This window comes from Orcinus orca, chromosome 3 (assembly GCF_937001465.1).
Source record: "Orcinus orca chromosome 3, mOrcOrc1.1, whole genome shotgun sequence".
NCBI lineage: Eukaryota > Metazoa > Chordata > Mammalia > Artiodactyla > Delphinidae > Orcinus > Orcinus orca.
This window is the reverse complement of record NC_064561.1, coordinates 144,951,734-144,966,508: the sequence shown is the minus strand read 5'-3', so window position 1 is coordinate 144,966,508 and position 14,775 is coordinate 144,951,734. Positions and strand designations below refer to the sequence as shown.

The window sequence follows — 14,775 nt, the reverse complement described above, 5'->3', positions numbered from 1 at the left end:
ATTGAAAATGGTAACAATAATTACTATCGGGGGTGGGGGATAGTATATGTATATGGCTGGTGCAGAATAGCTTCTTCCATGTTGCACACTTATGAAGATGGACCTTTCAGGTATGGCAATGGCTGTCATTCACAGATTCTTCACATTATTGCACCAAGTCATTTTTCCCTCTGACATCAGATGTTGTCTGATAAAAGACATATTTTTATTTCTTAGAATGTCAACTGCAGACCCAGTAGCCTCCAGGATCCTTTTGGTATCAACTCTGGGAAGAAAATGATAATATCCAAATCTGAAGATATTAAACGAGGCACCATTCTGGTAAATTCAAATTACCAAGACAAGTACTAATTTTTACCTCATGGTTTCCAAGTGAATAAATTCAATACCAACCTAAAAATAACTATGTTGTAGAATATTTTAATATACTATCTATTATCAAAAGGCAAGAATACTAATTTATACCTCTGGGCATTTAAACAGGACTGCAGTGCATGTAAATTTGCCACCATCACATGTAATCTGATTCCTTCTGACATGAGCCAAGTGAACGTTTCACTTATCTTATGGAAACCAACTTTTATAAAAGTAAGTGATTGTATAGTTCTCTGCAATAACTGAATAATATAAACAAATATTTATTCAACACTTAATAAAAGCAAAGCAGAGTGCTTCTCTAGAAAGAACACAAGACTGGAAGTCTGGAAAAATGTGGTCCAAGCCCAACTCTACTAAACCAGCTATCTGGGTGTCATTTTCTGTCTGTTAGTAACTAAGTTATCTCCAAGGTCCCCTTTCATGTATATGCTTCTTTTTAGTCTCTCTTGTTCTTTCCTTTACACTTCAAGAGATAAACACCTATACAATAGCAAAGTTTGCACTTATCTTAATACCTTAGGACTCAGTTAAGAGACAAAGAATTATAGAGAGACAATCCTTGACAGCATTAACAAAGAGTAGAGCTAACATATATTATAGACTCATTGTATTAGATCAGACTATCTATATTATAGACTCATTGTATTAGATCAGACTATCTATCTATCTGTCTGTCTATCTATCTATCTATTTTGGAGGACATTTTTAACCCCTAATAAAGTCAAATCCATCTGACAACTAGCTCTTTTAAACTTAATCCATTGTATTTTATATTATTTGTTTCTCTATTAGAAGTATTTTGTTAATTATATGAAATTTCCATTTTTAGATTTAATCATATTAAGTTGCTATTTTCATAAGTCACAAACTGTTGAATGTTGGTAATTTCATGCTTAATCCTAAACAAGCTCCTATGTAAACCTCATTACCAGAGAGTAGCTATTCCATATCCAGCTCCATGAAAGGAGGACAGGGTTTGGAGTTTGTTTTGCAAAGGATAAATCTGAACAGAAACTGTGTTATTCAGAAAAATTCCCCATTCTATAACAAGGATCTAAGTGAGAATTTGAGTGCAGAGAGGAATGGTGGGTACACAGTCATCATTTCACACCATCAGTTCCATCTGGATGTTAAACCAGTGTTTCAATCTGTCAGAAAAATTTTAGTTTGAAAAATTGCGCTAAAACATTACTAGCTCTCAATGTGATTAGCTCAATATATTGAAAGTAGTAAATCCTGTTTGCTTTTCAGGCACATTTTTCCAGCTTAAATCTTACTATAGGGGCAGAACTTCAGAGTGAAAATACATCACTAGTTTTAAGTGCTGGCAATCAAAAAAGAGAGGTAAGTGTGACTCCAAGTTTTGAAAACATTATGCATTTCACTCTGTTTGTAACATATGTTTTATATTTGCTTATAGTCCCTAAAGCAGTGACTAGCACTGCTCTCAATAAGTGACAGACACTTTCTGCTTCAAATTACACTTGATTAACTTCAAGTGTGATTTCAGTCTCATTCTTCTTGGTAAGAAACTGGGAAAAACCATGATATTTACAATTAACATGCCGTGTTTAACTTGATTACTTATAATTATCACAGTAAATTGATGTTTTTACTCTCACCTTGATAACAAATGATGCATTAGTAATTTTCCTACTTAAAAACCAATATTATAAAATGTAGTTGACATCTGAAGAACAGACTAGAAAACACAATTTCTTTACAAAAAGTGTCTTTATACTGTATAGGAATACATGTAAAATTTAAAAAGATTTCTTCATTTAGTCATTGGGAAATTTGAAACAAAAATGAAGTACTATTCCCCAATACAAATTCACGCTGGAGTCCTAGGCAAAAATAAAATGGTGTGCGTTTTTTTCTCATCCTGTTATGAAGTAAGGCCAGAATACCTGTTATAGATGTGAGCACTTCAGCATAATTCCCCCTTTTATCATGAGAGTTTAAATATTTCATGTGGCTATCATGAGTCATAAAATTCTATTTGGAAGCTGCCTAACCCTGATGTTTTAATTTTTTTATTTCAAATTAGTACCTATTTTAAATAATTCCAGTGACCTCTGATATTTACCTTTAAAGAATATATACATAGAATATCTGGATATAATGTTTACTTACTTTATAAAGAGCACTTAACCCAATAAATGAAAAGTTATTCCACATGTAGAGAAGCTAAAATTTCGCCAGTAAGCATCAAAAAATACGAGTATATATTATACTGGAAAAGAGTATATTTGATTCCTAAATATGCATTGTTAAAATATTACAGTTAGCTTTATTTCCCCTAAATGTTAGTTTAAAATTCCTCATGGAGCTCTTTATTTTACATTTTATCCTAAAGACAAATTATACTTAAATTGTTAAAATCACTAAAAATGATCATTTTGTAGTTCTGTGATCTTGGGGAAGTCACTGATCCCATCCAGATTTCCCTTTCTGCACCTCTAAGTTCAAGGAAATGTTTTAGATGTGTTTAAAGTCTATCGTCAAAGGTCTGATTCTCTGTACATCTATACTCCTGCCAGCTCTGTTTTCCGGATGCATGAGTAGTGACCTACCCGGAGCCATTTGAGGGGTTTGGATCAATATCCACTGCATGCAAATATCTCCCCTGTTAGTTTCTTTTTTTTTTAACCCCTACTCTTCCCCTCTAGGTTAAGGAATTGAGATGTTCCCCATTAAACGGAGAGGCAGAACCTTGAGCTATTATTGGTCATTGATAGCTACGCTGACTTAGTTTTTTTTTCTCAGAAACCTAAGGGATGGGATGCAGGGCAGACAAGTTTCATTGAGGTTTGGGTGCCACACTGAGAGAGCTTGAGTAGCTAGAACTCTAAAAGCTGTCTCCTTCAAGATTTACTTCAGTTAAGACCTAATTTAAAGATGCTAAGAGTATGTCAGCTGGAATAGACAGTGTGGTATAATTAAAAAACACACTGGGGCGATGTACACATGAATTCATTTATCTGTACATTTGAGATTTGTGCATCTTACTATATGAAAATTATACCTCAATTTGTAAACAAAAAATAAAGCACATTAGAATTAGAATTAAAGTTACAGTTAGAATTAGAAGACCTACTCAGGTTTATATGTCAATAACCTGTGACAACGTTCCAGCCCCAACTTATGCTATTGTGATGATGCACTAACGGCTACTAATAAATCTTTAAAACATATAATACTGTTGGTTCTCCCTGAGTTAAATTCACCTCTACCATTGAGAATTCTGATTCATAGATAGTTTACTCTTCATGTATAAATTTCTGAAGGATAAAATTATAAAATTGTTTTGGTAATAATGAATATGACATGGTTAGAGATTTAGAATAGATGAAGGGCATTTTAAAGTATGAACTCATTGTTTTCTCTGTATGTAGTAATGAGATTAAGTACACTGTTTGGTAGAAAATCATAGCCTGAAAGAACTCAGTGTACTGGGAGTTCTAATAGATGTTTATCAATGTTAACAATCATGTTTAATAATTTTCAGCTTGCTATTCAAATATCCAAAGATGGGCTACCAGGCAGAGTGCCATTATGGGTTATCCTGTTGAGTGCTTTTGCTGGATTATTGCTATTAATGCTGCTCATATTAGCACTGTGGAAGGTAAGAACCGAAGTTCCTTTGACTTTTCTACTTCAGTTGTCAACAGCATATTGGTGAAACAAATTGTGATTTATCCATGCTGTGAAATATAGTATCACACAGCAATTGAAATGATAACCAAGACAAAATTAAAAAGAAAAATGCGTATCTCATACATTGTGCACAACTTGATCCCATTTTTGTACAAGAAAAAAACTAGACATATCCAGAAATTATGGAAGATCTCTCTAGAGGTTAGGATTATAGGGGATCTTCATTTGTCTATAACACTGGAAATTTTAAATTAAGTATGCATTACTTTTATAAACAGAAGAATGAAAACTCTCTTTTATAGAAAAAACAAGAATGAATTCCTATGTCAATTTAAGAATATATAGCAGCAGAATTATGGTTAAGATAAGCCCTATCCTAATCACATATCTCTATGTATCTTAAAAAGTATATGCTTCTTTACTATATAAAAATACCACATTTTATGCAATAGTCTCATGCCTGAGTGAGAAATGAGAGATTTATTCAATTAGTCGATGAAACGGAAATCTTATAGTTGCATAGACTCCTGTTTCAAATCCTCCTGTAAAACTGAGTAACCATCTATTTTCTGTCGGGTCAATCTCTATATTTACATAGATGTTTTGCTTAAACTGAGATATGCAAAATTTTTCAAACACTTAGCTGTATCTTTTTCAAATTAAGCAGAACTGAAATGATAGCTTTTAGGATAAATTTAATAGAGCATAAAATCTCATAAAAAGTTGAATTTATTATTTTTCTAGTTAAATATCAAATTGGCATTTATTCTACCATATATCACCCTATATTTTACTTATCGTCTTGTTTAAAAGCTAAGCTATGTTAAAACTACAGATTGCGGTTATATATTCATTTTTCTGATGCCTGAGCAACAGAATTATCTTTTAATCAAATAATTTAAATAACAAATTTCTCTCCCACCAAATTACCAACTGTTCCTATCCATTCTGACTAACATTAGTTATAATGACTTAACTTCCTCTTTGGGGGGGTTACTCTCAGAGAAGATGAACAAAGCCATGTATATCAGGAGCATTTAGTTCAGTAAATAGAATCCATTGCTTTTCTCCAGCAAAGTCTCCAGGACAGAATTCTCCACCATCTCAAACCTCCAGCTCTTCCTCCTACTTTACAGGGTATCCGTGCTCTGTCTGTAATACCTGGCTTTGCCACACTGTGGTACCCAAGGCCCGGCTTAGTGGTGTCAAGGTTGTGCTTGAAATGCAGAATGTGGTTTCTTTGTTCATATGCACCTGTAATAGAAGATTTTACTGTTGGTTTCTTTCAGTATGGTCTTCTAAGCACAGCAATTGCTCGTATAGTTTCAGGACACCGCTGCTAAGAGAAGAGGAAAGCCAGAGCTGACTATTTGGATAGTCTCTCTAGTTGTATACCTCTTTTTAAAACTAACAAATAAGTTTCAGCCACCTGTTTTTTGGTCATCAGTCTGAAAAAGCATAAGTATAAAAACAAACACATTCTTCCATCCAGGAGATGTTTTGATGACACAATCTGATTGCTTCTTAGATCTTCTTTTTAAGCCCAAAGAAAGACCATTTAACAGCCTTTGGCCTGTCCTGACCAGTAGGTATAGTTAGTTCAGCAGCCACATCACTGGGAGCTCCAGCAATGAGAACGGTGATTCCACAGTAGAAGGGAGGGGAACTAGCACTTACTGAGTGTTTACTATATACCAGGAACTGTTTTAAGCTTTTCCACTTAGATACTAACGTCAACCCTATGAGGAAGACACTATTATGGACCTCATTTTGCAAGCTAGGGAGCTGAAGAATAGAAAAGTTAAATATGTTTCCCAAGGCCACATGGTTTGTCAGTTTCAAAGTAAAGCTCTGAATCTGGGCATTTCACTTTTGTGTCAACACTATTAGACCCCCCACTCTATGTTCTCTCTTGCTTCTATTCACTCTGTTTTCCTTACAACCTCTTCAACTAAGTATTTTAACTACATTTTACCCTTGGGGACACTGAAGCAAACAGAGAGTAACTCTCCCAAGAGTTACCAGCTAGCAAGGGACTGTGTTCAAGCAATGCTCTATCTGCAAAGCCTACCCCTTATCCAAAATGTCCCACCGCTGCAGGCTATGAGGCAAGGCTCTTCACTCTGGAGCTCCAGGAATTGGGTTTTGTTTAAGAGGGTCATAAACTCTCTGAAATGTATAAAAATATTTGGTACTGGAGTGAGAACCCCTGGTTGGATTCAGACTTTCAGCAGCTCCATTATACTGAAAAGATTAATTGGCCCTCCTCCTGCTCCAACCTCCCTGAAGAATTTGGTCTGCGGTAGGCTCAGAAGAGCTACTCTCATCCCCAGGCATCTATTTTTGCGGTACGCGGGCCTCTCACTGTTGTGGCCTCTCCTGTTGCGGAGCACAGGCTCCGGACGTGCAGCCTCAGCGGCCATAGCTCACGGACCCAGCCGCTCCACGGCATGTGGGATCTTCCCGGACCGGGGCACGAACCCGTGTCCCCTGCATCGGCAGGCGGACTCTCAACCACTGCGCCACCAGGGAAGCCCCCCAGGCATCTTTTTAGACTAACTAGATATGGAGCAGAAACCTCAGAACTATCCTTTCTTCCTTCTTCTTCCAAATCCCACCAGTCTGGAAGTTCATCAAAATTCTCAGTCTGAGACTTTGTGCAGGGAACAGGCTAAAGCTTCCTCCTAGAGCTGGAATTCCATTTCAAAAGGCATAGTCTTTATAGCTTTACCTTCGTAGCATGCATAGCAGAGATTAAAGCTTGACAAAATCTTAGTAGGTGCTTAATATACTGGATGTTGAAGGGAGAAGGCTTGTAGAGGACACAGGTTTAAATAGGTTGGGAAACATGTCCTGAAATATGGTACCACACACTAAGGGAGATGCCCAGTCAAGTCAATATAGCCAATAGGATAGAATGAGACTCGGTCCACAGAGGATCCCCGAGAAATCAGATCGTTCCTGTCTTTACTTGATCTCATACTGATGTCTGATCCACCCTTGATGATTTATTTACTAATCCCAAAGCTTTGTTCCTCATGCAATATGCATATCCTTAGGGAGTGTGGATGGGGAATAGCACTGCCACCTATTAGTCTTTTATATGTTAATTTATATTTATTTATATTAACATATAATATAAATAAATTAATTTATATTAATTTATATTAACATTAACATTTATATGTTTCATTCAACATTTATTCTATATTAAAGTCATTGAGTGTGTATTTCTGCCAAGGACTGTTTAATCAGACCTTTGCCACAGGGTTTTGAACTAGGGGGACACAAATAAGATCATTAAGTAAATACAAAAAGAAAAAGAAGGAAAGAGAAAGCTACCAAGAAAGTCTGGGTGCTCAAAACAAACTTAACTTGTTGCAAATGTTGGCTAGTATTGGCCCTGTTCAGTTTGAAGCTATAAACTGTATTTTCCTAATCTCCACTCTAATCACCCAACTTCCACTGAAAACCCAATGTTAATAGAATCAGTTGGGTGGAAAAGTTTAGATAACAGAAGTTAAGCTTTAAAATAAAGCATTTAACATGTGAAAGCAAAGGAATGTTGAAAAGAAGCAAAAAGACTTGAGGAAGAAGAAGAAAAGGTCAGGAACTGGGCGAGGCAGGAAAGAGAAAAGTCATGATTCACCACTTGCTTTTGTAAAAGGCTTGTCTGATTTATTTTCAGAACATGCAGGTACAAGTTAAAGGGCTTAATGGTTTGTGAATCCAGAACTTTTATAGTTGGCTCAAAGGAAAAGGCCTGATACATGCAGGAGAACTGGCATTCTAAGGGAGACACATTTACTGTTTCTTCATGTTCATTTGTTCTGTTGTCACCTTTTCTGTGACGTCTACCACCAACTAGATTCTGGCGTGGAGAAAGACATAAAGCCCTGAGTAAAATTTCTCTAATTTAAAACTGCATATGTTTGACCATTTATGCCCTCGAAGCCCTCAATTGTTCAATATAATTATTTTTTAATATATAATTCCCTTGCATAATTTACCCTAACTTCATGATTAAAATGACATGAAAGTACCACACTTTCAAAGAATTAACTCACTGTCTTTGCTTGAACTATTATAATCCACTCTCAAATTAAAAAAAACAAACAGATTTTAAAAGAGAATACTTCTCTAGGACCCTTTTTTAAATTTCTTTTTTTTGAATATCCATTTTAGATTAGAATATTGCAAAGGTACCTTCTAGCTCCTATCCTTATTTTTATTAAACTCTTTAATTGGAAATAATAAAGCACTTGTAATTTTTATGATGCCCCATATCACAAAGCATAATGAAAAGGGACCCACATTCACCACTACGTGAAATATTTCCTATGTTCAGTGACTTCATTTTCATATCCAAATGATACAGGGTGTTTTCAAGAGACTCTTTATGTCAAGCCTATATAGACAGATGTGCTAACACATTTAAAGTTAATCCAGACAACTCAGAAATCCTCCCCAACCCCTTAGCCATAGTGTACCTACGAGATTCACCATCAGCAATAATTACCTCAATTTATGACCATCAGTTACTTGATGGAAATTTCTCTGCCACATCCCTGAAAAAGAAAGGTGATGGCAAAGTAGAGACAGTGCCAGTTTGTATGTTTGTATGCAGTTTGTATGTCTCCCAAAATATTTTTCCAAAACCCTTTAAGTTAGTTTGCTACATATACTAGTTTTTACTAGGAGACATGATATATTTAATTTACAAAAAAGTTAAAAATGAAATAGCAATTTGATAAATGACATTTCTTGACATTCAGTATTACTTAATAGATCAATGAAAAAAATACCTCTTGATTATATTATTTGTATGCCCACAATTGCTAACATTTTACTAAACTAAATTTTATCTGAGATTAGTATTTATTACTTAAATTCAAATAACTAATTGTATTATGTTTGGTATTTTCTCAACAGATTGGGTTCTTCAAAAGACCACTAAAGAAGAAAATGGAGAAATGAAATATTTTAGAAGAAATAATTATTCAATGATCTATCCTCAGGTTTGCCTCAAATATGTGACAAGAAATTTATAAATACAATTAAAGACATAGTCACATAACTCTACATAATCCATCAGGGATTAATCATTTAGAAAATGACAGATCAAGCAAGATCCAAAAACAATACATTAAAGCTTTATTTTATAAAATGTTGAAAAATATTTTTAAATAATTACTCATTTTTGTTGAGTAAGCAAAATTACAAAGTGTTTTGAAGATGAAAAGTAACCTGTACAAATATGTTTATATATTAAATCACCATTCCAAGTATTTAAGGAATACATAAAAAGATTTTTATGATCATTGAAACATCTACTTTCAAAATAGTATAAATTAAGCTTTTTCCATTGATTCCTGATGGATATCCACATTCAGCATGATGGTCAATATTTGTAAATGTCAAGAAAGGAATTTTACCTGAAAAAGGTCACTTCCCCCCATTTAAATGAGAAAAATTTCCCAGGTGGAGTCTATATACAATATAGACTGAAAATAGAATTAAATCACAGAGAATATATTCAGCATCTTTGTGTTGGGTTCTATACTGGGAAAGTTTTCTTTCCAAAGTGTTTGAAAAATAGTACAATTGAGCTGAAATTCTATCTAGGATAGAAAATCAAGATAGACTTGTTTAAAAGCAAGTGCACTGAAGGGATTAATTTAAGCTTTTACAGAACACGCCTAGTTTTGGTATTGAACTCTAAAACTCAAAACTCTTTTATACTGAAAAGCACAGCAGTTTTATGTGGCATAACAGTGATTTGTCATGAAAAGTCACGTTGTGTGTGGGATATGCTAAAATGGTTTCTGAATGGAACTGACAATGTAGATGGATGCCGCAGAAATGCTGGTCATCTTTTGAACGTGAGGGGGTCCCAGGATGTAACCCAAAGTAGGAATTGTCTCAACTCCTTGGTACATGGTTCATTCAAACCCTCAAGCTGTGAGAGTATGTTTATTTTTAATATTTTAAAAGATATTTAATTTTCCAAACGTGGTTCTTCTTTTTATGAAAAAGCAGTATTCCATTTCAGTATTGCATTTTACCAACAAGCCACTGCTTTTTGAGTGTGGCATATGAATGTTTAAATGGATCTCCGGAAATGTATTTTAAAGAATTTCAAGTTTGAAACCTCGCACCAACAGAAAGACATCACACCTTTGTATGAGCTTCTTTGTTCTTGAAGTAATCACCGTGGTGCATCGGACTCTACTGTAGCATAAGCTCCTAGGTTGTTCCATTTCTTAGGGAAAAACAATGAATGAATGTACATGTGAACTACTGCTGTAAAATTTTCTGATACTTCTGCAACTCTATCTCTCCACCCGATTGACCATCACAAGATCAGAACCTGTACTTATCTGGAAAGTCCTGGGCTCTACTTTTCTCAGAAAGCAGCAAATCAATGGAGAAATTGAATGCCATACATTTAATTTTTAAAAACTAATTTCCAGGGAATTATCTGTGGACTCAGAGGCAGCCTACCTCATGGCTCTCTACATCTACATCTGAGATCCTGATGGTCAAAGACATGCACCTGGGGAGTGCTGAGGTCCTCAGTAGCTAGAAGAAAGGCTAAGTTTTTCCAGAGATTTGGTATCCTCTTCCTGGCCTGTGGTTGCTCAGAAGTGTCCAGTTTTAGAATTTTCTTCATTCCTGCTGTCTATCTCCAGGTTCCAAAATCATTCTTTCCACCTGTTCTTTCTTTGCCCAACAAAACTCAGGTCTCTCGTATTCAGTCACCATGGTGCACAACTCCGGTGCACAACCTGCTCAGCAGCTCTGATCCAGGCTCAGCACATTCTTAGAAATAAATCTAATAGATAAAATTTTTAAAAATTCACACTTGTCCTCTGACTCCCAGGCAAAGTATTTACTGAACCAGGAGTATGCACATTTCAACTAAACATGTTGTTAACGTAAAGGGGAAAAATAGAAAAGATGGCATTTTTAACATTTTAGAAAAGAGAGTAAGAGCTGTTTGGCCAAATCAAATAGCTGCTTATAAGCTCAGCACAGTTTTTAACATAATTCATTCCTGTTTTTTAAGTAGAATATTAAATGAGCCAGATATCCTATTTCCTTAATATTGTGATTTGTTGAGGTTTATGTACGTATGTGTCTATGCATCTGTGCGTGTGTGTGTATAAACACACATGCACACACACACGCATGCATGCATGGACACAAATTGGAGAAAAAATACCTCAACACCAAATAACAGAGTTTACAAGAAATAAACACACAAAAGCTACACCACAAGAAAAGTTTGATTCATCCACTTTGCATATAGTTTTCACTTTCATTAATATTTAACTTTAGCATACATTTATGCAACTATCCAAAAATCATAAATGTATAATTATTATTTTGACTAAATTAATAAGTCAACAGATGTCCCAAATTAGCTTTGTACAGATATCCTAAAACAGAGACAATGATTAAGAAATATACTAAACTCTATTATTTTATTTTAAAACATTTAATAAGAAAAGTGATATTTAAGACAATTTATGAGCTTATTCATTAAATTAAATTGCAAAATAGTTTCTTTTTTTAACTTTGGTATTTTTTTAAATTAATTATTTCTTCCACTGTGGACTGAACTATGTATGAAGTCCCTTTCCATACCAAGCCTACAATGGTATATTGGTAAATTATTGAACAACTTGGCTCTCCAGGAGGAAAAAAATCCCTGATTTGTGTCATTTACCAGTTTTCGTGGTCTAAATAGTTTTGTCACGGCCATTTTCAAGCTACCAACATAGCCCTAACCAGCTTGCAGAATTCCTGAAAATGTATTTGTCAGTTCTCAAGAACCAGTATGAGCTAACTTCAGTGCACCATTGAGATAGATTAGATGACAATGATAGATAGAAGATAGATAGATGACAGATGATAGATAGACAGATGACAGATAGATAGATATAGATGATAGATAGATAGGTGTAGATGATAGATAAATAGAAATGTAACATGAATATATATATATATATATATATATACACACACACAAACATGCACAATACAATCATATTTCAAATTATTCTTAAAACGTTGATCTCAAACCCAGCAAAGTGCTACATAGTTTCCCATTCTTCAATTTCAATTTCTAAAATTAGAGTCTTCCTTTAATGTTAATAAAATGATACGACCTTGCAGGAAAAGGAGTTGAAAGCAATATATATATATAAAGGGTGACACTGAAAATCAGAACTATACAACCACAAAGAAGCTGTTTCACTTTCTCTCAGAATCCAGAGCCCTGCAGCCATACTGTGAAAGGTCATCCTTTGTAAATATTTGTAATTTCTATGACCCAGTTTGAACTTCAGTGATCCAATTTGTTCAATTATTTTCTCCGAGCACTAGATTCATGGGCAATTTAATCTCTGAATATTTTTTATGTCATAACTGTGCTTGAAATGAGGCTGTGGGAGGACATATTTTACAAAATTTGATGTTTACTCAACCACAGTAATTAATAATTTTACCTCTTATAAAACCAATATCTAGGCTCAATTAGAAAACAAATATCTGCACCAAAGCAAAAGGTGGTTGTGCAGTGCTTGAGTAAACCTGGGTGGAAGGAGAAGCTGAGAGAAGGGCTGGCATGTTCTCTCCAGGCGGCCCCCCGAAGGGCCACGGTTTGCACTGTGTGAAGGCTGCCCGCCAGCGTCTATGCACTGCGCTTTCCTACAGGATATCTTCTCTGTCAAACATGTTGTAATCTGCTCCGTGTGAATTAACTGTCTTGCTTTGCACAACAGTGAGAAAACTAAGAAAGACCCAGGCTCAGAGCATGGTCCGTGTGCCCAGAACAGTCACAGTATTGTTCAAATAAAGAGGCTTCTGGCAAATCAGCCTTTTAAAAATAGTATCCTATGTATCCTTCATTGATTTTCAACACTTCTCAAGTCTCCCTCCATTAGATTAGTCTTCTCACCCAAGGGAGATTTTCAAGAAGACTACCAGAGAAAAATCTTTTTAAAACGTGTGCTCTGTTTGCTACGAATACCAGCTTCTGTGATTTGATCATTTACACAGGATGTCAGTCCTCTGTTCTGTGGCAATCTAAAGGGTTGGTATGGTAAATGTAATAGGGACAGAATGAAAGGCTTGAAGAGATGAAACAGCTTGAAGAAATTTACAGACTGTTATTGGGACACTGTCAGCATCTACTCCAGTGGGGAGCTGGCAGGATTTAGCCCTTTGGTGGGTCTCCATCAGCACCCCCCCAATCCCCATCCTCACCCATGGAAATTATAATCTAAAACATGATGGGCTTCCCTGGTGGCGCAGGGGTTGGGAGTCCGCCTGCCGATGCAGGGGACACGGGTTCGTGCCCCAGTCCAGGAAGATCCCACATACTGCGGAGCGGCTGGACCCGTGAGCCATGGCCGCTGAGCCTGCGTGTCCGGAGCCTGTGCTCCGCAACGGGAGAGGCCACAACAGTGAGAGGCCCACGTACCGCAAAAAATAAAAAAGAAAGAAAGAAAAGAAGAGCTTTAAAATCCTGGAAATGATGCTACTTTCTAACTAAAATTTCCAATTTAACTGTAAACAGCAGGCATTTTAATGCAAACACAACTTCCAGGTGAATCCACTAGACAGCCCTTCCAATCAGACTGCTGTCTCTAAATACCTCCTACCCAGAAATTCTGAAACCGCCACTGGAAGTGAACTTTGCAGTGCATTACTAAAGGCTAAAGGCTGACGTTTCAATGGGAGCACTGTTGTGCAACATCTTAAGTAGAACGATAAAAAGAGAGTTAAAATCTAACATTGTAATCTGGTGAACGAGTATTTTTGATCCTCATATTAAAATGTAACCTTGAATTTAGCAATTCCAAGTAACAGCCTTTAACCATCAACCTTGAGGAAAAGTAAAGGAGCATGTGCCGGCTCTTCAGCCCCAGGTGCATTGTCCCCTACAACATGTGGTACCCAGGAGGTCCAGTTCCTAACTGATGAGAATGGATCCTCTGCTGCTGTAAATGGCCTAAGCTCCCAAATCCACTACATCCCAGGATCGGCCCTCCCACATCAGACACACACATATGCACGTGCTGAAATTTTACCATACTGAAAAATATACAAGGATAAGTTCTCACTTCTAATGTTGGACTCCTTGCTTTGAGATCAGCTTTTTTTTTTTTTCCTTTTAAAATATATTAAAGGCTTTCTCCCATAGCTAGTGACTTCAGAACTTTACACAAGACTTCCTTGCATTTTCCTCCCATTACAGGCTAGAGAATTTCAATACCATGAAGACTGGACAGTAGGACCCAGGGCCCATTTTCAGGATCTCTCTGCTTTCTGCCTTCCAGTTGGCTGTTTCTCTTCTCAACTGTACAGTGGGGATGTTTGGTCTTAATTTGGGTCTTCTTGGCAAGGCCATTCTAAGCCTGGTACTCCTTGCAGGGCCTTGAGATCTAGATGTTCTTTACTGGTGAATTAAGGCTTGGAAATCCTTTAATTATCTGACACACCATGGAAATCATGGCAATATACTAGGCAGATACCAGAGACAATCATAACTATGATTATGTTTGATCTTACCATATTTGAAGTCACATCTTGATGAAAAACGACTAAGTCTGGAATTTCAGGAGCTTTCCTGAAAGAGACTGAGACTCAGTGTTTAACCTTTTATTTCAGTTTGATCTATGCATAGAGATTGGGGACAAAACTTTTAAAAGAAATGTTCCAAATGAC

The 14,775-nt window shown here is 36.0% G+C and overlaps 1 protein-coding gene across 2 annotated transcripts in view; it reads left to right on the top strand.

Annotated features, from left to right (window-relative positions):
- The window catches only part of ITGA1 (integrin subunit alpha 1), a 173,441-nt gene extending 159,224 nt beyond the window's left edge, over window positions 1-14,217 (top strand). For both annotated transcript variants that reach the window (XM_033421156.2, XM_033421157.2), the window contains exons 25-29: window positions 217-321; window positions 484-588; window positions 1,630-1,722; window positions 3,890-4,006; window positions 8,971-14,217. In XM_033421156.2, the coding sequence (XP_033277047.2) occupies window positions 217-321; window positions 484-588; window positions 1,630-1,722; window positions 3,890-4,006; window positions 8,971-9,015 (465 nt within the window). In that variant the 3' untranslated portion in view covers window positions 9,016-14,217. The remainder of the gene's footprint in view (window positions 1-216; window positions 322-483; window positions 589-1,629; window positions 1,723-3,889; window positions 4,007-8,970) is intronic.
- The last annotated feature ends 558 nt before the right edge of the window (window positions 14,218-14,775 follow it).